This window comes from Anas acuta, chromosome 1 (genome assembly GCF_963932015.1).
Source record: "Anas acuta chromosome 1, bAnaAcu1.1, whole genome shotgun sequence".
Taxonomy (NCBI): Eukaryota; Metazoa; Chordata; class Aves; order Anseriformes; family Anatidae; genus Anas; species Anas acuta.
The window spans coordinates 22,357,405-22,380,311 of NC_088979.1; the positions used below are offsets into that span (position 1 = coordinate 22,357,405).

At 43.8% G+C, this 22,907-nt stretch overlaps 1 protein-coding gene across 4 annotated transcripts in view; it reads left to right on the forward strand.

Moving 5' to 3' along the window:
• Positions 1-22,907, forward strand: part of MTUS2 (microtubule associated scaffold protein 2) — a 274,429-nt gene that overhangs the window by 225,691 nt on the left and 25,831 nt on the right. Inside the window, exon 1 of one of the 4 annotated variants that reach the window (XM_068672328.1) lies at positions 19,953-20,145. The exons of the other annotated variants lie outside the window; for them this stretch is intronic. Within the exon in view, the coding sequence (XP_068528429.1) occupies positions 20,092-20,145 (54 nt within the window). The 5' untranslated portion in view covers positions 19,953-20,091. Of the gene's footprint in view, positions 1-19,952; positions 20,146-22,907 lie in introns of those variants that run through there. 4 annotated transcript variants of the gene reach the window in all.

Consider the following 22,907-nt stretch of genomic DNA (forward strand, 5'->3'; position numbering starts at 1 on the left):
TCAAGGGATTTTTTTTCCCCTCTATTTTTCTTTAGTATTGACATTTCTGGGCCCGATGGCCATCTGTAGAGCCTTTTTTTTTTTTTTCCAGCTGACTGTGGAGTGTCCTTGATTAAAGCAGAGGAAAATAAAATAATAAATAATAAAAATAAATAAATAAACGAATGAAAGGACACAGCAGTGTCTGCATGGCTTTGTCTGTGCATTGTCCACTGGGGAGAGATTTTTCATCTCATGCATCATTCACACTTTGCTGAAGGAATTCTGAAAGTTTGGGCATATCTCTTTCGTCTCCTCTGGATGTGTTTTAAATGAGAACAGCTGCTGCAGCTGAATTTTCAGACTCATCCTATTGGAGTGTGTTAGATCTGTCCTGAGAATGCCTCCTCAAGTGAATGTGTCAGAGGACTTTATTTAATAGAGTCCTCTCCATGTCCTGGCCAGACAGAGCTGTGCCTCATCTCCCCAGCTCTTCTGCACCATCAGAACCAGGCCAGCTGGGGCTTCACAGTAATACTGCTCTGAGTGCAGCATTACTGTGAAGAGCAGTACATTGGGGGTCTTGAAGGTTTTAAAAAATAATAATAGTAAATTTATAAAAAAAAAAAAATAAAAAAAAAAAAGAAAAGATACCTATGAAAAATAAGCACCTTCAAGCTTGGCAAGAATGAGATGTAGATTTTTTCCAAACCTACTATTGGACTTGCTTACTTGTTCAGCCCACACATCAGTCTTTTTTGGGCTTGCCTGGCCATCCTGGAGTATATATATGGGGTATATATATGGTTTATATATACATCTGCACATCACTGTCCGGTGCAGTGCAGGGCACTTGATCCAGCCCCAGAGGAGGTGCCCTGGCTGTTGGGAGCTGTGTAACATGGACCTCTCCCAGTCAAAGACACTCCAGCTTTCACAGGTGATGAGCACACACAAGCCCAATGGTTATTATTCTTTAGGTACTCAGGTCTGATACTCACATTAGGAGAACAGGTACCTTAGGCTTCATTTTTAGGGAAAGGAGGCAAGTGGGCACTTCCAGAAGGCTATTAGCAGCACCAAAGATCTGAATTCACAATTGAGGTACTTGCCCGTCTCAGTTGAGAGCTCCAGGGAAGCCTAAAGGCTGCTCTGTTTTTATTTCAGTGCTTGAGAGCCTGCTTGTGTTGGGATGATCTGGGACTACTCAAGTAATTGCATAACTGCACAGTCCATTGCCTTGCAACATAGACACAGGCTTCCAAGTCTGTGAGTGGCATTTGAAAATATGATCTGTAGACATTTTCTGAGATGGCATTATTGTCTGAAAACTTGAACAAAATATCTTTGGCTGGCTTTGAGTTAGGGCAGCATGGAAAAATAAACTTTTTTCTTTTTTTTTCCATTATGAAAATAATAAAAATTGTGTGTGCTTGTTTCTGAGACGCCTACAGGCAGAATGATTGAGGTCTGAGTAGGACTGCAGTTTGGCAAGGGGATAACATGCATTCAGGAATGAGGTGGGGCCTTATTCCAGAGAAGTTTGGGGTTGGTTTGTCCAAGTGACAGCTCTGTACTGCTAAGTAAACTGAGGGCTCGATCCTACTTCAGTGCTAGGGAAGCTCCTTGGGCTGAAAGTCACCTATAGCCTGATCTTGATGTGTCTCTGTCTCCTTGCACCACACAAAAATCTCTAAAACAGAGGTCCTTCTCTGTATTGGAGATTAATTTCTGTTGGGAAGTGCTCTCCCAGGACATGAGGACTGGACTAAGTCTTAAAAGCCCACCCGAGGACTGGTGTTTTGCACACAGGTAGGGATGCCCCCATGCCCCTGATAATCTTGTCTTGCTTATGCTGTTTCTGTTCTCTCTCCAAAACTGGGCAAAACACCAATGCTCTTTAAAAGATTTCTCAGTGTCAGCTCCCCAGTGCAGTCGGAGGGATTGAGCTGTGCCCATGCACAGAGGTGGCCCTTGCAAAGTCTTCCAGATGCGAGCAAAGAGCCTTGCACAGACTTTTTATGCAGGATTTGATCTGCTCTTACTGATGCCACCACAGTTTGCCCCCAAATGAGTGCCTGCAAAGTCCACTAAGCATCTTTAGCCGTGGGAGAAAGAGTGTCAAGATGTAGTAAAGAGTGTTGGGCCACACTGGCAGCTTCTTTGAGCACTTCCCAATTTTCAGCACTTGCTGTAGCAGCCTCAAGGTTGCCTGACCATTTTGCCTCGATTTTGTTGGATTTGTTTTCCGGCTCTTCCAGACCACGCTGAATTGTATCCTGTAACCATCTCTCCTTCTCAGTTGAAAATTTAACAGGCGAGATTAATTTAATGGGCATCGAGGAGTGCACAGCGTGTAGCAGAACTTCATACAGATCCATTAAATGTCAGCGAGACCAATTTGCTATTCTGGGGAAAAGCCTGGGCAATCAAAGCAGATGGTGACTCAGGCAGCGGACAAAAAAATGAAAGCAGTGGTTCTGACACAGGCATTCAGCTATCTATGAAAAGTAATGATTGCAGTGCCTGCAGACAGCTGTTTTTAACTATTACTTAATTAGAAGAATAATTACTTCAGGCCCTCAGATATGCACACAGAACTCCTTGTTGACTTTGAGAACCACTCCAAACTTCCTCTGACGAGGCGTACGCTGAGTTTATGCTGTGAGAGATACTCCAAAGTGAAAACTGGCTGGTGGGAGCTGAAGTGATACCATGAAGACTCTTCAGAGCAAGTATCAGGAGCAGCCCTGCTGTCTTGGGTCCCTCCTGACCTGCTCTGGCTCATTATTAGCCCAGGGATAATGAAGGTCCTGGCCCAGCTTCAGCCCTGTTCAGCAGCACGCCCAGCAGCTGTCCCTCTTGGAAGTGGTAACAGTGCCACCTAAAGGAGAGCAGCCCAAAGTGACAGATCCTGGAGGGTAAATCCTTCTGGACATAAAAAAAATAAAAAATAAAATAAAATAACAACAACAAAACACGATTTCATATCTCTGGTATGCTAGGACACTTGATAGGACACTGGTCCTAGCAGGACAAGGAAAACTTTTTTGCCCATTCAAATATTTGTATTTTTAAGAGTGATGTTTCTGTCCTGTGAATAGACAATACACCAACCAGTGTCATGTAACTACACCATCACTTCCCAAGGAAATACATTCTTCTACCCCCCCCCACCCCCCAATAAAATAAAATAAAATAAAATAAAATAAAATAAAATAAAATAAAATAAAATAAAATAAAATAAAATAAAATAAAATAAAATAAAATAAAATAAAATAAAATAAAATAAAATAAAATAAAATAAAATCTGCACTAGTTGTCATAGCAGTGGCTGTGAAAAAGCCACTGAGGGCAGAGGGAGAAGCCAAGAGCTTCCCTGCACTTTTTTCCTTCTGTTTTTCAGGGGACAAGCCGAGCAGGCCATGCTGTCCTGGAGCAGTGTAGGATATCCACAATAGTCTGAGGCTTGCTGCTGGCTTAGCTAGGAAGTTGGCAAGCAATAATTCTGGTCTGTCCACAGCTCCACCTGCCCCAAGACACCTGTGTCCACTAGTGAAAAGCTCTTTGCAGTGATAGGATAGCAGCATTTCATGTCTTATCTAAATGAACCCTTCGAGACCGCAGTGTCTGAGGTTGGTGCCTGTGCATGGGGTGGTACGAGCTTCCAGCTGGGCTTGCTTGAGCATCAGCTTTTAACATTTTAAAACTCATCTGCAGAGTTTGTACCTGCTCTGTTGAGGCAGGGGAATGAGCTTGCTGCGCTCCCTTCCTGCCCCTCCAAATGCCGTTGCTCTTGCAGCCCACTGCTGCTTCTCTGGGGGTGAGCTACTCACTCCTGCTCCTTGCCCCACAAGACTGGATCTTAGAAAACCATGGTATTAGGGCATGGTTGGCACAGCAGGTTTCTGCCTCTTCTTTTATCAGTTGCCCAGTTCTCTGTTGCTCAGCCATCTATCTATAAGGAACAAGCCTGGAGCAGGGAAACCCAGCCAGCTCAGGGGGAGGGGGAGCACCTCAGTGGCAGAGATTATCCAATTGCTGCATTTTCAATGATGAAAGAGCTTGTGCAAGTGAGTCCACATTGTGGAAGAAGTCTTGCCATGGACTCTTTACACTCCAGGAGCACATGGATAAAATGTAGGAAAAACGAGAACACACTGCCAAGGCCCACTCCTGGCTTGCTCACTGCCAGCCTGGGAGCCCTCATCAGGACATTTTTTTTCTCTCTTCTCACAGTACCTAATATCCCCAATCCTATTCTCCACTCCAGCCAGCTCACACCCCTTCCCTGGGTACGTGCCTGCATCCAAAACATGGTACCCTGGGTATCCAGGGTGGTGGAGGGCTCCTCCATGGGGTGGGTCTGTTGCATGGGGTGCAGCACAGCCCTCCCACTCTGCCCTACAAATAGGTACAGCAGAACTTGTTTCTGACTTTGCTTATCCTTCTCGTTCATTATCATAGAATCACAGAACGGTTTGGGTTTGAAGGGTCCTTAAAGCCCACCCAGTCCCAACCCCCTGCCATGGGCAGGGACACCTCCCACCAGACCGGGTTGCCCAAAGCCCCATCCAGCCTGGCCTTGAGCACCTCCAGAGATGGGGCACCGACAATTTATGCAGCCTGAGGACTCATTTGTTACCCATACCACCCTCTGTCCCAACTGTGGAGTGATGATTTTCCTCATAGGCTGTCCTTTAGTTGTTCCACCCCATTTTTGGAGTGCTTCACAAATATTTATTTTTTTTCTCCACACTGCCCTCATGCAATGGCAGTTCCCTGGTGTCCCCATTTAGCAGCTGGTCACGGGGAAATTAAAACACCTCTTAGATCCTGTGCTAGGGGAGAGCTGGGGTTTTGCTGGCAGACCCAGAGGGTGCAGTGCGGCAAGCCTCCAGCTCTGCAGTCCCAGCAGCAGAGTACTGAGCACGGGCGAGTGCTGCGCAAGCAGAAAATGAGGGACAGGCTCTGGCACAAAGGTGGACAGCCTGAATGAAGTGATTTTCCTACAGACTCTGTGTCAGGGCAGGAGCATCATCCACTTAGCCAAGGGATAAGGAGGGGAAGCATATTCATCTTCTTTAAGATTTCTATTCCTGCAGCATCTTGCCTTTTCACTGCCCTCAATACCAAATCTTGTGCATTTCTACATAAAATCAGTTTAGAAAGCCTTAAATGAAGACAAAGCTTCTTTCTAATTTTTTTTTTCTCCCAAGTAAACAAAGTATTCTGTTTGTCTTACAATAAAATGTTTTTGATTTATATCCCTAAACTGTTAGACTTTGGTGAGTCCAAAATGGATTATTTTTTTCCTGGGACACAGAATGAAAAGATTTATTCTGACTGCCTCCAGCAGAAGCCAGGAAAAAACGAACTTGATCAATAGAGGAAATCCATCCAAACTGTAATAGTAGTGAGGGAGAAGAGGAGTGACACTTTTCTAAGGATTAGTTTTGGGTCAAATTCTAACATATTTTGCCAATGTTTGGAAATTGTTACCTCTGCAAGCCAGAAAGTCGGTGCTTCTGACAAGGGCTAGTTTTTTACCACTGTGACACCACCAGGCACAAAATATAAGTATTTTTTCCTTGAACTCTCTCTCAGAGACAGTCGTGAAAATAAACAATTTCCAGCTCAGCCTGAGATAAATACTTGACATGCTAGCCCAAATTACTGGTTTGGAGACAATGGCAAGAACCGCTGAGCAGCTTATATGTGGTGCAACCAATTTTGCTTCTAACACAAGAGGTCATTGGCGTTTGAACAGTGAGCCTTGTTTTGAGATAACCTACAATTAGACTATGTTCGTATGCCTTGGTTGGAGAAACATTTTGTTAGTGATAGGTAGCTATTCTGAATTTCAAGGTAAAAGATGAAATAGCCCTGGTCATTCTAATGCTCCCGTTGAAGAGGATTTAAATCTCTATTAAAAATTAAAGATCTCCCTATCTACACGTTGTCCTCAAAGAGAAATGCATTTAAGCTGGATGCCAAACGTCAGATAAAGGTGAACTTATTTTCCATTATGACTATATTAGTGATCTCCATGTAAAGAGCCATCTTTGACAACCTTGATCTTATATTGCATGCAGAGGAAAAGAACAGAATGAGGGTCAAGAGTGGATCTTGTGAAGACGGCAGCCTCCAGGTAGGGCGGTTGGCTTCTGGTGGGCTTCAGAGGCTTAATGGTGCAGTAGGAGTTATGTGAACAGCAATAGTGAGTAATAGGCTTCAGTGGTAATGCAGCTTTTGCTCATGCAAGAGGCAGAGCTAAACCCAAATCGCAATGTTTTCACCTTCTTAAGTTCAGCAAAGAAGTCAGTGGAAGCATGTCTCTGTTGTAAACCCCATGCATGTTAAATACCTCTTTCACAGCCAGCCAAAATTTCATTCTCTAAGATTCGTAGTTGCTTTTCCACTTCACACTGAAGGGTCTATTTTTAGGCAAGGATCCTGTCTGCAAGAAATGATGCTTGTACCATCAGCTGAGGTTACACGGACACCATGAGTCACAGCACCTGATCACTTTCCAAGCTCTTTTTTAGGCTTGGCCTTTGTTTCATAACAGAGAGCTTATTATCTTTGTGTGTTCTTTTTTTTGTCTGGGTCCGAGGACAATATGAGGATCTCTTTCCTGCTTGGTCCTAGCACCACAGCCACTCAGCTCCATCAGTTGTCCAGGGGTGCTTGTGCTTATCAGAGAAAAGCCCTGAAGGCATTGTTGTCCATCCAAGTAGGATGGACAAGCCTGACCAGCTTCCAGTAGGAAGCTGGTCAGGCTTTGTTGGAGCTGTTGCTTCAAGCTGTCAAAACCAAAATCTTCCAAAGGATTTTTTCCTGTTTCATCAGAATAAAAATAAAAATAAAAATAAAAACAATAGTCAATGATTCTGGCATCTGTAGACTTTGACACCTTTGAATCAGTACGTTGTGTCAGAAATGTATTAACTTTAATGCATTAATGTATTAACATTATTGTTTGTGGGTTTGGTTTTGGTGTTGTCTTTTTTTTAATTTCCTTTGGCTGGTTCATTGGTTGATCTCCACAGACACCATATCAAGATTTCAAGTAAGAATGTGGCAGAGCAAAGACTTTTCAATTGGTTATAGATCAATAAGTGCAAAATCCGCATATATATATACAGAAACATTTAGCAACTGAAGGTCTGTAGATACTTTTCAGGGATTTTGGTGGGGCTGGACAAAGTTTCCACTAAAGAAGAGCGGATAAAGAATCCATGACTCTTATTAGCAATATGGAGGAGACTGCTGAGGTAGGAGGGATCCCATCCTCTCTTCAGGAGTAAAAAAGCTGAGCCTCCCTTCAGAGGTGAATCTTTTAGCACAGCTCTTGTTTTATGCACGTATTCAGAAGATTTCAGTGTGTAATGGGACCAAATGTCAGCCTGTAAAGCTGCTGTGAAATGGCAGGCCGTGCCCCCATTACCCTTTCAAAAGTAATTTCAAAACCAAATTTTTGAACAGAAGCCTAAGGGAGGTGACAGTCAGCCTCGAGAGGGAGCAAATGCCACGTTACTCATCCAGAAGAAGCAGTGACCACCAAGTTACCTGACACCTGTTTACGTGCCGTTGTTTATTCTCAAGATCCCTTCTGGGACCTTCCCAATCCCTGTCACCCAAGGGGACAACCTCTGGCACCACCAGAGAGTTAAGCTTGGTGCTGCGCCTTGCTTGGAGCTGTCCTGGGTAGCATCCTAGCGAGTCTCCTGCCCTCAGATAGGAGACCAGCTACACACACTGAAAAAAAGAAAGTGTGGGTAGGGCCATGTACCATCATACACATATGGATTGTATTATCTTTGTGCTTTTTCTTTCTGTCTGGCTCTGCTCCCAACAGGGATTGCTTTGGGTGGACACCTTCACCAGCCCTTGGGTGCTGCACAGCAGCATTGTCTCCTCTACCTTCTCCCTGCTTGTATTTTTAGACCTGTAGCAGAGAAGGTTTTGTTCAGTGGCTTTATATTATCTCAGTGTTGATGTGGCATGGCTCCATTTATTCAGATGTCTAATGGTTATGTATATAGGCATCATAATAATGGCAATAATGGGCAGTGTAATACATAGTTTGTTTATGAGACATTACTGTTTTTACAGCCTACTGTAAAGAGGAATAATTTATTATCTGTAACAAATATCAGCTAAACCAGCTATCTGCCTTGATTTGTTTTTGGCCATCACGGTTCATCATGGGCTCATGAAGGGAAAGTCCTGCCTTATTTATTTGATCTCCTTCCATAGCAGTGCCGCATGTGCAGGAGATGAAGGGAAGGCAGTGAATGTAATCTTTCTGTGTTTTAGCAAGGCCTTCAATGCCATCCCTCGCAGCATCTGTCTGGACAAACTGTCCAGCTGTGAGATGGACAGGTTCATGCTATGCTGGTAATGAGCTGGCTGGGTGGCAGAGCTCAAAGGGATGTGGTGAGTGGGCTACACCTGGCTGGCAGCTGGTCACCCACGGTGCTCCCCAATGCTCTCTTCTTGGGCTGGTCCTGTTCAGTTCTTTTATCACTGATCTGGATGCAGGAGAGGAAAGCTTCCTTAGCCAGTTCATTGACGATATTAAACTGGGAGGTGCTGTCCCTCTCTGGAGGAATGAGGGGCCTCGCAGAGGGATCTGGAGCACTGGGCAATCATCATTGGCATGAAGATAAATGAGGGGAAGTGTGGGGTGGGTGCTGCACCTGGGACGGAGCAGTGCCAGGCACAGGCACAGGCTGGGAGATGAGACTGGGGAGCAGCTCAGCAGGAGGGGACCTGGGAGTGCTGGTGGCAGCAGGCTCAGTGTGAGCCAGCATGAGTTTTCAGTGGGCATGCAGGGATAGGGCTTCGGGCAGTGGTGCCTGACAGTATGAGGTGTAGAAGAGAGCACAAGGAGCACAGTTTCCCTCCTACGGACAGGGATATTCCACTGCTTGTCTTCGTTTACCCCAGACCAGTGACGTCCCACCACGCTGTGGGCCAGCCCTCGGCGATGTACCCTACAGAACAGTGCATGCTGCAGGTTTGAGCAGTACTACACGTCCTGGGCAGCATCTCTGGGCTGACGGCTCCCTCCAGGGCAAGCAGGCTGTACAACTATTCTTATTATCCCACTCTGATCTCATCTGCAAGGCAACGAGAAGCTACATTTCTGCCTTTTTATGATTGCTTAGTACATTGTGAAAAGGGACCTCGGTATATAAAGGTATGGATAGTGTAGAGAATTCTGTTTGGAGAGGCATAAACAAGAGCTATGTTGTGTAATTGCACAGACTGAATACTACTGCTAAAATAAGACAGGAGGCTGAGGGCTGAGATCAACCTAAGAGTTAAACTATTTACCTAAAAGCATTGTCCGAATGCTTCTTGAACAGCATCAGGTAAATTCCCTGTAAAGGAACATAGCATACTCAAAGCAGTGGCTAAACACATGATTGTGATTAATTTTAAAATAAACACGGAACAGTTGAGTATACGCCATATATTTGTGTAGGTGCCACGCATTATGTTTATAATGTTTGAAGTTCTCTCCCATGGACTTACTGTTGCATGCAAAACAGAATTTCACCTGTCTTTAGTTAAAACAAAGCATTGGAAGTTACTAGGTCTATGTATTAAAAAATGTTCTGTCTTCTCTCACCTCCCCTCAAAGGTATTTTTAAATGTCATTTGCAGAAAGACTTCAGAAATTATTTACTGTCTTCCCTCACCACTGCATATTCCTAAGTTAGAAACTTCTGCTGATTTAATTCTCTGTCTCTCCAAAATTACTGCTGCAGTCCCAGGAGGTGAGAGTGTAAATATCATAAGTCTTCTTCTGTAGATCCATCAGCAGACACATTTTGTGCTGATGCACAACAGGGACTGTGCAGCAGCAAAGTGGAATTTTCCCTGTTGCTGAAAATTCCTGGCAGATGTGAGGTTGCTTCAATGTAAACTAAGGCTCAAAAATCTGGGCAGACTATAAGCACAATTACCAACTTGAAGCCCTTCAAGACTATGTGCCACATCTCAAAAAGATTTTGTACAGATATGGTATCAGAAAAGGAGCGCTTTCTTTATTAGTGAAACTGATTTGATCTTTAATTTTGCAGGTGCAATTTCATATCCCCATTGCATCCCACATGGACTGTGGTTACAAATTTTAGCAGATAGGTAGCCACATATTCGACTCACAGATTACAAGCTAGCTACTCTTTCAATTAATTAAATGGCATACTTGTATTCCCATCGATTCCTTCTTGGTGAGTGACAAAGCAAACCCAGGCTGAAACCAACTCTGCCTGGAGTTTTCTTTCTGTATGATCCTGACTCACCTCTCTGCAGAACAAAACCCAGGACTTTATCCCTTCATCCACATCATCCTGAGACAGGATAACTACAGGGAGAGCCTGGCTCCCCTGGCTCAGAGAGGTTATTTGGACCTGGCCATAGTATGGAGTGATTTAGACTATTTAAATGAAATGCATCGTAATGCAACCAGAATTTGATGAGTAAATGCAAACACAGAATACAGGCCATGTGTACAGAACTGTGGCATGGGTATCAACTGGAAAGCAGTAACTCCAGGAGTAGTTAGGGTTTCTGATGTCAGAGGAAACCAAATGAACTCCTACTGTGAAAGTGTTAAGAAAAGTGGTCAAGACCTTTGGGTGAATAAGGAGAGACCTATCAAAGGGAGGTAAGAGCATGATACCACCTGAACATTCAACACTATGGAGATTGAAACTAGAATATGAAATTTAGCATCACACTTCTTCAGGAAACAATGAAGAAGAGAGAAGGAAACAGAGAAGAGGAATAGGCAGCTGCAAGCTGGAAAAATCCTTTGCTGTGAGAGACTGCAAAGCACAATTGATTTTGTGTGTAAAAAAGGACAAAGTGGCTTAAATCCCGTGCAGAAGTGTCTTCATAAAAAGGCACTACTGCAAACCAGAGGGCTCTTTCCTCCAGCAGAGGAAAAAAAGTGGTTTCTTTAGCAGAAACCACTGGCTAGAAGCAGAAGCTGTGCACCTCCAACATGTGAAGGAAGGAAGGCAGACGGTTTTGCCCATAGAGGCGATCAGTTATTGGAACTAAGCGCTCCGTGAACTAGAAGCCACTCCACATCTTTATGTTTGTGGTTTACTGCCAGGTGCCTTTGTAGAAGGGATGCTTTCACCAACTACAGCTGCAGAATGGTAACTGTGTAAAATACAGTGCCCTGAAATACAAAGGTCATGTTATTTGATTAAATCATCTTTTTATCCTTAAATTCTACAAAGCATATTGGCAACAGGAATATCCAGATGTGTTTACTGGAGGGGAGATACCGATTTTAAGGTCAGAAGCTTTTTTAGGGTAGATATTAAGATGAGATTTCCATGCAGAACAGCTTTTCAAATGCTGCTTCCTACAACCACATTTCACACACGACAGAAATAATTTCAGAAGATGGTGTTTGTTGACGATTTCTTGGTTGGTTGGTTGATTTTTAGTAGTGATTTGAGAAGCGTTTATTATGATTTCATCTTTAAAACAGCTATAAGTACACAGATGCTGGAGACAGAGAAATTAGTATATAAAATGCATTTTCAAAATGAGTTATAAAAATTATCTGAGTTAGGTTTTCTTCTCATAAAAAAGTCCCAAGCTCACATCTGATATATTGTATTCTCATTGTTATCAGTACATGGTGTTCCTCTCAGCAGAACACTGTGGGGAATCTTTTTTTCCCAGTAAGAGTAACCATGATCCATGTGAAGCTGCTGACGTTGCTGTCGCAGGATGTCAGCACTTGTCCCTTGCTTTGCCCAGCTTCAAAAAGGGGCAGCTTGAAGCTGTTGTTGGCTTTGGGCCAGAATAACACAGTGGTGGACAAGAGAAGAGGAGATTCACGATTTGTTGGGAAAAGAAGGGGATATTTCTCTGCAAAGTTGATTTAAGAAAGTGGCCATCTGCTTCCAGCTACTCAGAAGTTTGGAATTTAGCCTGCGGAGTGTGTATTCCTGGGCAGAGGGCAGGAGAGGAGTTTAATGAAAATAGACTTCTTTTTTTTTCTGTTCCTTGTGGTCTTGGTGGATAAATGACATTTCATATGAGGAAAAATGAATTCTTTGTCAGCAAGGACTCATTGATTGGGAACTTGTAGCAAATGCTCATTTTGTACCACTCCAGACATGAAGAACTAGAAAATGCAGTAATAAAGTATTGTTCTCTGGTACATTTTAATCCATGGCCTTACAAGCTACTGCCATAAAAATAGACGTAAGGCTACACTGGTAGAAATAACAAAACTCTGACAGAATACTACATAGATCCTCACATTCTTTTCATATGAGAAGTGAATTAAAAATTGAGTCAGCTGGCTGGGCTCTCACTCGAGAACAGAGGGCATGTAGTCTGTGTTAATTTGTTAAATTCTAGAGTAAATATTCCGTTCTTCCAGATATACACTGGTGTAATCATATAATTGCAAAACTATATTAAAAATGTTTCCTTCCATATAAGTTGCCCAAGGATCATTAAAACCTCATGGCACTGAGTAACACACAAAATGTAAAACCTTAGTGAAAGTCCAAGTGAAACTGGTATTTCAGAGACAGCTGGCATGACCTTCAGCTCTAGCTGAATCGTCTAGCTGAAATTCGTGACTGACTGCTCATATGTTCAGAAATCCCCAAATCACTATTTTATTTTGTTTTGTTTCATTTGTGTTTTTTTTGTTTGTTTGTTTGTTTGTTTTTGTTTTTTTGAAGTTAGGTAAGTGTAGAAATAACAGACCCGACCTGGAATAATAATGTGTTATATATGTGACCAACATGGTGAACAGTATTACCAACAACAGATCTGTACCACAGAAAATTTATAATACACGTCCAAGAGGGAAGATGTCAGCAGAGCAGGGATGCTGCCAACCCCGTTCCACAACTGGTTTTGGCACGGAGAAGCAGGTCCCGTGCTAGGGAGGCTCTTTCCCCAAGTTCCCCACTATCAGTTTTAACCCCAGTCTGATTCACTGCCCAAACACCTGTGTGGCCATAAGGAAGGAAGGGGAGGAAACGAGCAAATAAAGTGAGCAGGGAAGGGAGGAGAGGATGGAATCACCTTCTTTGACAGAAGCACTCCTTTTAAATGGTTTCAAGTGCTCACAGAAGTGCAATGAGACTATCACTCTGGGCTTTGAAAGAGAATTTGAGACTAGGTGAAACTGTTTCCAAATTATCCTGCTTGCTCCTGCTTTCAGACTTAGAAAAATTAACAATGGTGATAATACCTTTAGCAATTAGATTGAGTGCTTTGAGGCCCACACTTGAAAAATAAACTCAGTCTCCTCAGTTGCCTGCAATTCTGACAGTGTACTCCACTTTTCTCTTGTAGATACAAAAAACCTGTGAGAAAGCCCACCTGCATGTTCTGTCAGACAGTATATAACTAGCAGTGTTTGAAAGGAGAATGTGAAAAGAAGCAGGCTGCTGTAACCACATAGGCAGAGCTGGGTCTTCTTTCTCTCATCTATGTCATGAATGATAATTCATGGCATGCCACTCGACAACCTCCTGAGCCTCCTGTTCAAATGCATTACTGGAATAGCTTTGTTCTACCCGTCCCTGGCACTGCCTTAGACAAAACCCTGGCCCCTGCTGAATGCCATGCCAGGCTTCTCCTCACGTCATCCTTCGGAGGTGCTCGTTGTCAGTGTCATGATCGCCTCTCAGCACTGACTGCAGGGAATGCCAGGAGGTGGCAGTTGCTGATAGCCTGACTTGTCCCCTACAGCTGAGACATCACAGAAGTTGTGGTGTCTCACTTATGCATGAGGTCATCTGAATCCGAACTTCACTTCTCTCCTTATCTCCTCACTCTGGCAGTCTCCTGTTCCCTGTCTCCCTTCCCTGCTGCACAGCCTTTCTCTGCAGTGCAGTCTTCAGAATTATTTTTCTTTCCTCTGTTCATCTTCTGTTTCAATCCCTGCTTTGCTTGCTTTTTCAAGGGAAACAGGTTTTCAGCTTCTGGTTTTCACCTCTCCTGTGAAGACAGGCTGAGGGAGCTGGGGATGTTCGGCTTGCAGAAGAGAAGACCCCAGGGAGAACTTTCAGAGGCCTTCCAGTACCTACAGGGGCCTACAGGATAGCTGGGGAGGGACTCTTTGTCAGGGGGTGTAGTGATAGGACAAGGGTTAATGGCTTTAAACTAAAAGAGGGTAGGTTTAGATTAGAGATTAGGAAAAAAAAATCTTCCCTCAGAGGGCGTTGAGGCCCTGGCACAGGCTGCCCAGAGAAGCTGTGGATGCCCCATCCCTGGAGGTGCTCAAGGCCAGGCTGGATGGGGCTTTGGGCAACCTGGTGTGGTGGGAGGTGTCCCTGCCCATGGCAGGGGATTGGAACCGGGTGGGCTTTAAGGTCCCTTCCAACCCAAACCATCCTGTGGTTCTGTGATTCCCCACCTCAGCCTTCTCTCCCCATTATCTCTCTCCATATCCCGATGTTGTTGTCTTCAGTATTCTTGGTTCTCATTTCTAAATGTTGTCTTCTTCAGCTTTCTCCTAGTTTCCTATGGAGTTATGGCAGTTTACTGCCATAACCACTGATGATGTCCTACCAACCTATTTCCAGAGCTGACAGTCCTCTTGAAAAAAACAAACAAACAAATAAACAAACAAACAAAAAAACACCACCAACAACAACAAAAACCTTTCTCTTGAGGTCCTCTGTGCTATCTTTTCCAGATCTTGTCCTCAGACTGTTTTCTATTCAGCTTAAGTTAAATATTTGTTTGACATATTTCTCGTGGTATGTTTCTCAGCAGGCATTTTCAGTGCTTCATAAAAGATGGATAATACACAGTTCACTTAAGGATTCTCCTGCTCAGTGACACACATAGTAGTGTTACTACCATTATCTCCCTTCAGATACAGTAAATGTAACAGAAATTCTTCTCAATACTTTTGCTCTGTTTTTCGTTCTCTTGTCTTACTCCATGAATCTCCATCTTCGCAGCAAAATGTGCTTGCCAAGTGAACGAATTAAGGATTTCACTGTGGAAATCCAGGGAAAGCACTATGTATCTCCTAGGAAGGGCAGCCAACCTCCATGAAGCAGGGAGTCATCAGGTCCTAAGAGTTAAGAACCCAAAGCTGCTTATGTATGTTTCTCATCTTAGAAAAAAAAAATTATTGTCACAGCACCAGCAGCAAAGAAATGCTGTCTCTACACAGCACTACACAATCTTAAGGTCTTGCTTGTCATATGCAAGTAAAAAAGCCGATACTGGAGTCAGTACAGTTGCAATCTGGAGTGAAAATTTGGCTTTTGGGGTTTGATATTTTGGCCTCACTGTGTTACTTAAACTCCCATAAGCATAACAGAGATAGCAACAGTGGTAAAAATTACCCTAAAACTGAAACTTGAAGTGCTTGGTGACCAGAGTTAGTATCCAAACATCAAACCCAGTCTGGTGAGTGAATCTGGAACCTAGGGAAGGAGGGCAAGAGGGTGAGGAAAGGGTCAGGCATTGATCCTTGCTTGTTTTCCCCAGCACTCTGCTCCTTGCTTGTGTTGTCCCCTAAGGTTTCCAGGGAATTTGGAATCATATCCATTTGCTATCCACTGAATTTGGTGTGATTTGAATCTTTATATTACAGTGCCCAGTAGAACAAGGGTCTGCCTCTAGCTAAAGCCTCTGGCCCCTGCCATAACATGAGTAGCGCATGTTAATTATAAAGATAACCATGTTGCTAATTAGAGGAACACTGAGAAGGTGTACCTGCTTGCCTGGAGCTGTTGTTGTGGCAATGATTTTATCACAGGCTTTGTGCTAATGTGACTGCATATTTGGAAAGTTATGTTTGCAATTAAGATTTCATTGCCTGTGTCACTGTTTGCACCCATGGTGCGCATCATTATAGGCTGCCTACAGACTTTTTATGTACTTTATTTAATGCTCTGTCTCACATGTAAAGACTTGTAACAAAGACCAGTCCCTGTCAAACACCTCATCAATCTCAGCTGTGTTTTTGGCCAGAAGAAAGCTGAGTGTAGGGCAGAGATGCCTTTGGCAATGGAGGAGGCTAGTTGACTATGCTTAGGCATTGGGATGGGACTGGGAGCCCTAGGGTTTAATCCTTCCAGTGATAGAAGTTCCCTCCATGATGCTGGCAAATAGCCCTGGCAATGCTGTGAGAGCCCCATTTGCTTTGTACATATGGGAACTGGGAGGATGAATTCACTCATATATGCTGGGCTTCTCAGCATGAAAATAAATACAGAGTACACACAAAACTAAATATAAAATTTGTTCATATGCACAGTTCTGTAGGCTCTCTTATTGTTATAAAAAAAAAAAAGGATGCATTCACATTTATTTATAACTATACGTACAGTTCTGTGCTATTTATATAAGTACATATATACAGGCACATATACATACACAAAGTTAGGGGGTACATGCATTATAGGTTTACAGTCAATTGTCCACAATATCTTTAAGTTTCCTACGTTAGGTATGTGCCTGTGTGCATTGCAGTACTATGCCAACCCTCTGAATCATCAGTAATATATACTGTAGAACATGTTGAAAGAGAGTAGGAAAAAATATATTGTATGTATACTATTTATGTGTGCAATGTATTGTCATTATTTAAAGTACAAGACATATACACAGAACTCACAGTAACATCTTTCAAATTTTCTGATTATCGTTAAATATCTCATTGTTAGAAGAAGTCTACAGATTAGTTTGTGAATGGAGAAAAGGAAAAAAAAAGGATGAAGAAGAAGAAAATAAATTGATTTGAACCTGATCTTGGAAGGAATTGGGGTCTACTTCTGACTAGGATAGAAAATTCGTAGTAATAAATTATCTCACAGGATTTCCATTGTTTATTTTCTGTTGGGTATAAAACAAGCAGGCTCTTTACTGATGTTTTTATAGTAGTCATTTGGTAACTAATCTTGGGCTAAACAGCTAAACTTCAGATTTAAATCTCTGTTGAGATGATATTTTAAGGCATTGGGGACTGGAAACATTTAGAACTCTGATTAAGTGATTTATTGCTTATCCTCCACTTAATAGAGCCTATGGACTGATATATAAAGACCATTATGGAATTTAAATGAATATGTGCTCCATTTGGGGATCTTAGTAAATTATACAAAAATAGCTAATTAAACCCTACCTCTCCCAATTTAATTTGGATAGCTGCAAAATACTGTAATTGGTTGAACAGTAAATAGAAATTGTATTATGTCTGTTTTAGAGGAAAGCATTGATTCTGTTAGTGTAGAAAAAAAAAAATTATACCCATGAGACCTTTTTACAATTAAAATAGGTTATTTATAGGCAAGGAGCTCCCCTGGGCCATTTAAGAAAATGTAGATGTCCTCCTTGGGCTTTAATTACCCAGGAGCTTTACCCTGTGAGATGCTAACATTTTTTTTTCCACCAAAGTCAGTAAGTGCTGGATTACTCACTGCCTTGTAAAACATATCCCATTAAGTAACTTGTTGAGTGCTACTTTTTTGATATTGTCAAATGTAATTTTAACATCCCCATTACTAATTCTGTAGATAACAAGGAACACCTCTCTTTGCGGAGTTTATCTGAATTTTCATAGAATCACAGAATCATCTAGGTTGGAAAAGACCTTCCAGATCATCAAATCCTACTATCAGCCTGACCTACTAGGTCCCGTCACTAAACCAGGTCCCTTAGTGCCACAATTTCTGTTTCCAATGAGGAATCAGAGCAATAGCTTATACGTAAGGTGGGTTTTAACTAACAGCCCGGGTTTCCCCAGGCCCTGTTTGTCTCTGTCTTATCCACAGACCTCTCCTCACTTGTGCTAGGTCATCAAATACAGCCCCTTCCCATTGCAAGCAAACAAGTTCAATAATCTCTTCCCTAAAATGATAAATTTTAGCTTAAAAGTAGTTATCTTTTCCTCTGTACCTGAAGGAAGGCATCTTCAGAACCTCTTGTAACTCAAAGACCTGTATTTCCAAGTTCACATCCTTTTATTCTTATGTACATGTGCTTTGACCTTAAAGTACTTCTCCATCTCCTCGTGTTCATCTCCATGGTGTATTTGTAGAAAACGATCATATTTAAGCTTTCCCACTGTTTTCTTAGGCAGAAGCAGATAGTGTGCTTGGCTCCCCACCGTGGTACAAGCTGTATGTTTCCCAGGTCAGATGTGATAGCCCCAAAATTTGGGTGAGCAGGGCTGTGTTTAGTCCTAGATAACCTCTCACTGGGGCTTTCCATAAAGCATTTAAACTTCCCTCTTCTCTCTTTCCTACAGCCTATGCTTATATTCCCTTTATTAAGAGCTGTATCATAGACATAGTTCACAGTCATCCTATGACTGAATAAGTAACACAGTCCTTTCCTTTTGCTGTTACTTCCAGTTGATGAGTCTCCATCTTCCATTCAAAATTCCTGTTAATTTTGCCTAAGATTATGACCTTGGACTTCACGGTGTTTTATTTTTCTTCTTGTGTCCATTACCCTCACCCTAAATATCATCCAGCTTGACAAGCATGGTGTTTTGACTCTCCCTTTGAAAGATACATACTATTGTTTTGCTGTGGTGGTTAAATGGCTTCCAGTCAGGATTTAGACTGAAAAAGATCCAAATCACAGACATGGAAAAAAAAAAAAGTTCCTACAGTGAGGATGAAATGATTTCACTCTATGGAAAGTCTCTTTTTACCTCTACTCTGTAGCTGTTCAGTAGCCAGCCAAATTAATTTCCATGTGCTGTAAAGGAAAATTAGATCTTGGACACTGAGTGAGTTTTAAAATTTATTTTTCACATTTACTTTTCCATGATGTTCTGAAACTTCATTTAAAGCCCTGGCTAAGCCAAGGAAAAGCAGGAATGACAAACTAAAGCAAACTGGGAAGTTACCTGAGCACTTAAATGTGATTTAATGCAAAGTTTCACTGTACATTCTTGCTATTAGTTCCTACTATTTTCCTGATCACTTCATGTATCACCAGTCACAGTAGAAAGAAAATTAAGCAAAAAATGCCCACCCAGCGAGGCAATGATGTGAGTCATGGTAGCGTTGCAGCCTTCCCATAAGAAGACAGAGCTGCTTCATTCTCTGAATCATAGGATCATTAAGGTTGGACAAGACCTCCAAGATCACCTGGTCCAACCATCCCCTACCACCAATGTCACCACTAAGCCATGTCCCCAAGCACCACGTCCAACCTCTCCTTGAACACCCCCAGGGACGGTGACTCCACCACCTCCCTGGGCAACCCGTCCCAGTGCCTGACTGCTCTTTCTGAGCAGAAATGTCTCCTCATTGCCAACCTGAACCTCCCCTGGCACAGCTTGAGGCCATTCCCTCTGGTCCTGTCACTGGTTACCTGTGAGCAGAGGCCGACCCCCAGCTCCCCACAGCTTCCTTTCAGGTACCTGCAGAAAGCAATGAGGTCTCCCCTGAGCCTCCTCTTCCCCAGACCAAACCCCCCCAGCTCCCTCAGCTGCTCCTCACAGGCCTTGTGCTGCAGGCCCCCCACCAGCCCCGTAGCCCTGCTCTGGACATGCTCCAGGGCATCACTGCCCAGCCTCAGTGTTTCTATCCCGCTTATGCAACCGATCGCGAATATCCACCTTTTCCCTTGGGGGAGGAAATAAGTAGATAGATATATAGATAAATAAATAAATAAATAAGCCCCTGAGCGTTACAAAACTCCCCGCGCTCATTGCAGTCCCCGGCAGCGCCGCAGAGCTCCGGCGGGCAGCGGCCGTCCTCGGGATTTAAAGCAGCGCCTGAGGGACGAGTCCTTGCTTCGGGGGCGGGTGTGGGGTGGGGATATGGGGTCGCAGGGGACGGGCACGGAGCAAGGCGAGCCGCGGGCGGCGGAGGCAGAGCCGGGCGGGATGCGCCGAGCCCCGGGGGCGTCTGGCTGGGGTGCGGAGCAGGAGGGAGATCGGCATGAGGAAGACCCGCCTTTCGCCGGGAGCCCGGGCTCCCCGTCGGACCGCAGCGCTGCCAACTTGCCCGATCTTCCCCAAATCGCCTCCCCCGGCCCTGCCCGCGGGCCCCGCAGCGCTCCCGGGGCGCCCCCAAAGCCGGAGCATCGCCCCCAAGCCGGGGGACGGCTCCTGTCGCCATGGGCCACTGCTGCTCCGCCGGCTTTCCTTGCTCCCGGGGCCAGGACGGGACGGTAACCGTGTCCTCTTCTTCCCCTTGAGGGGTCGGTGGGGAGGGGGCGATGCTCGCCCTAAAGGGGGCTGCGGGGTTTGGGGGCAGCGCCTGGCCCCGCGCTCCCAGGGGAGGCTCGGGGGGGATGGCGCAGAGAGGAGGGTTGGGTGAGGATGGGTCCCGCCGGTTGGGTTTTTGTTTTGGGGGGCTTTTCGGCCGGTTTTCGTAACCCTGTGGAGCACGAGTGAGGAAAGAAACTTGCCGAGTTTGAGTTTGAAGCCTCTGGTTTACCTCTCTGCTGCTCCTCCTTTCTGGCGTGTTGGAAATCCCATCCAGAAGTGAAAAGGGGGGGAAAAGTGCATGTTTTCGTACTCCGTTTCTTATTTATGAGGCTAAACCAAGCAAATTCCCAGGCATCAAACGGGTCGGGTAGCAAACGCCAGCACGGAGGTAAGGGCATAGCTACAGGTAGCAGGAGAGCAGCCTGTGCGGGAGCACAACGCCAGCACACAGCTTTCAGGCGATTTTTCTGGGCATTTGCCTGGCTTTTAAGTGCCTACAGAAGACGGAGAGAATGAGCATATGCATTTAATTTGCTTAATAGAAAATATTTTGGCAGAAACACATCCCGGTGCAGTATATTTCCTTAGAGTTTGGCTTTTGAAAGTATTCACATACGCAGTCTAATTAAAGGCTGACATTGTCTCCTGCTTACCTAATAACGTGTTTAGCTTGGGGTATGCTGTTAACCAGGTTAGGGAAAAGGTATGGCTTAATATAAAACTTGTTAGAGTAGAGTCACTGGGGGATATGGAGGTGATCAGCTCTGCCTGTAAGCTTTAACGAAAGTAAATTGTGAGGGAGGATTACCTGATACCCGGCGTGATTGAAACAGCACCCTTTTGGGAAGGAAGGCAGCAGATCAGAGTGAACATCAGCCTCAATGTGAGCCAGTTATTTCTTCTACAAGTATCATCTGAGATATTTATTGATTCAAGAGAATTCCCAATGTATATGCTTTTCTTCCCATTGATAATATACGGCCTGTCCCTGGGGAACTCTAAATAAAGCACAGCAGTGACTAAGCAACACCTACAGGTCAGTCTTTTCTTTTTTTTTTTTTTTTAATATTTTGAAAGTGCTGGATACACAAAAGTCATTCTGAAGGAGCAGTTTTAATAACGAGTGCCAGAGAGCATCTGCATGCAGTTCATTTTCTAGGTGGCACTGTAGGGAAGTAGGAAATGTTTGTGGGCATACTGTGCGTATATTTGGACCTACAATAAAGCACACAGCAAGTGTGTTAATTAGCAGGGAGGAGAAGTGTGTTGATTTGGAGATGTCACCCCAAGATACTGTGCAAACTTCCTAGCAGCAGGTCAACTTCCTACCTGGGTCGGGGCAATCCTCTGATCCTCCCAGCCTGATCTGTGCCATTTGTGAAATAGACCTACTATTGCTTACCTATTGTTAAAAAGTATGTGGAGGTTTAATTAATTAGCATTTCTAATGAATTAGTATCTCTCGGGCAGTTTTCAGGGGAAACTCAAAGGCAAACCTCAGTTCTGCTTCCCTATCCCACAGTTATCCCTGGTCCAAAGCAAAACCTCGACCTTGCTGATGTCTCCTTAGCATCTCCTGATGTCCTCCTGTCTAGCTGTCATTGGGGCTCCATGCAACTGAAGGGTTCCTCGCTACTTTCCTTTTAACTCTATTCAGACAGCACCAGCACCTTGCACATCCTCAGGCATCCTTTACAAAATGATTTTCCCAGTTCTCTCAGCTATCCCTAAATCCTGCATGTTTTCTTCTGAATTACGCTGCTAAGTTATGGCCACTGTCACTTAACTGGACAAATTCCTCCTCCCTGCCTACCTGCCAGTTTTCCTGGAGCAGCTTGGATGCTGCACCAATGGAAGTCCTAGCTCAGTCTGTCCCCAGTGAGTTTTGAATTGAATCAAGAATACACAAGCACCACCTTCAGTGCTGGTTTTATTTGCTGAAATGTAGTCCATTGCTGAGTCTTTCACAGGAGAAATATTGGGAGGTCTGTATACTTTAAAGCTTATGATAGGAAAAAGAGTTGTTACTGAGGCTTTTATTCAACCAAGCATTAGTTTAAGCACAGAGCAAACACACCATTCTACCTGTTCTGTTCTATTTTTCTTGCTGGCTGAGGAGCTGGGACATATTCCAGACACAAGACTTAACCGTTGTGTTATAGAGTGAAATATGAGGAATAAGTTTTTCTTCATCTCCATCATGAGCGTGATTTTATTTTATGAAAAGTATTTCAGTGTCAGAGTCATTTCTTGGGATGCAGCCAATGGAAGACCTTTCTCATAGGTCTTCCAAGCAATAATTAAATCCATCATTCATTAAAAGTACCCCAAAAATAAAAGCAGCATTTTGCTTTGTGCAAAAATCAGTCTTGCTTTCACATTTTTAGGGAAAAAAATCCTGAGTCAGATCACGTCGATATTTTCTTGCCTGCCATTTAACTGCTGCAGTGAAAAAATTAATATTTGCACAAACTTCTGAGAGTGTCTGTGGCCTTTTCAGCCATTGGAAACAGCTGTTTCAGTAGAGTGGTAGGTGAGACTTTTTAAACCTAAGTTGGATTTGGCCCTCAGTCGCTCTGAGTGGCTCGGCTCCTACTTTGGAGCTCTGTAAAGATGCCGAGCCTGTTAGGCACAAAGCTCGTGGAAGGGCAGAAAGGGTCCTGTCTGCTCTGCCTTCTCTTTCAAATACTCTCTTGGGAGGGATATTAGTGAAGATTGATTA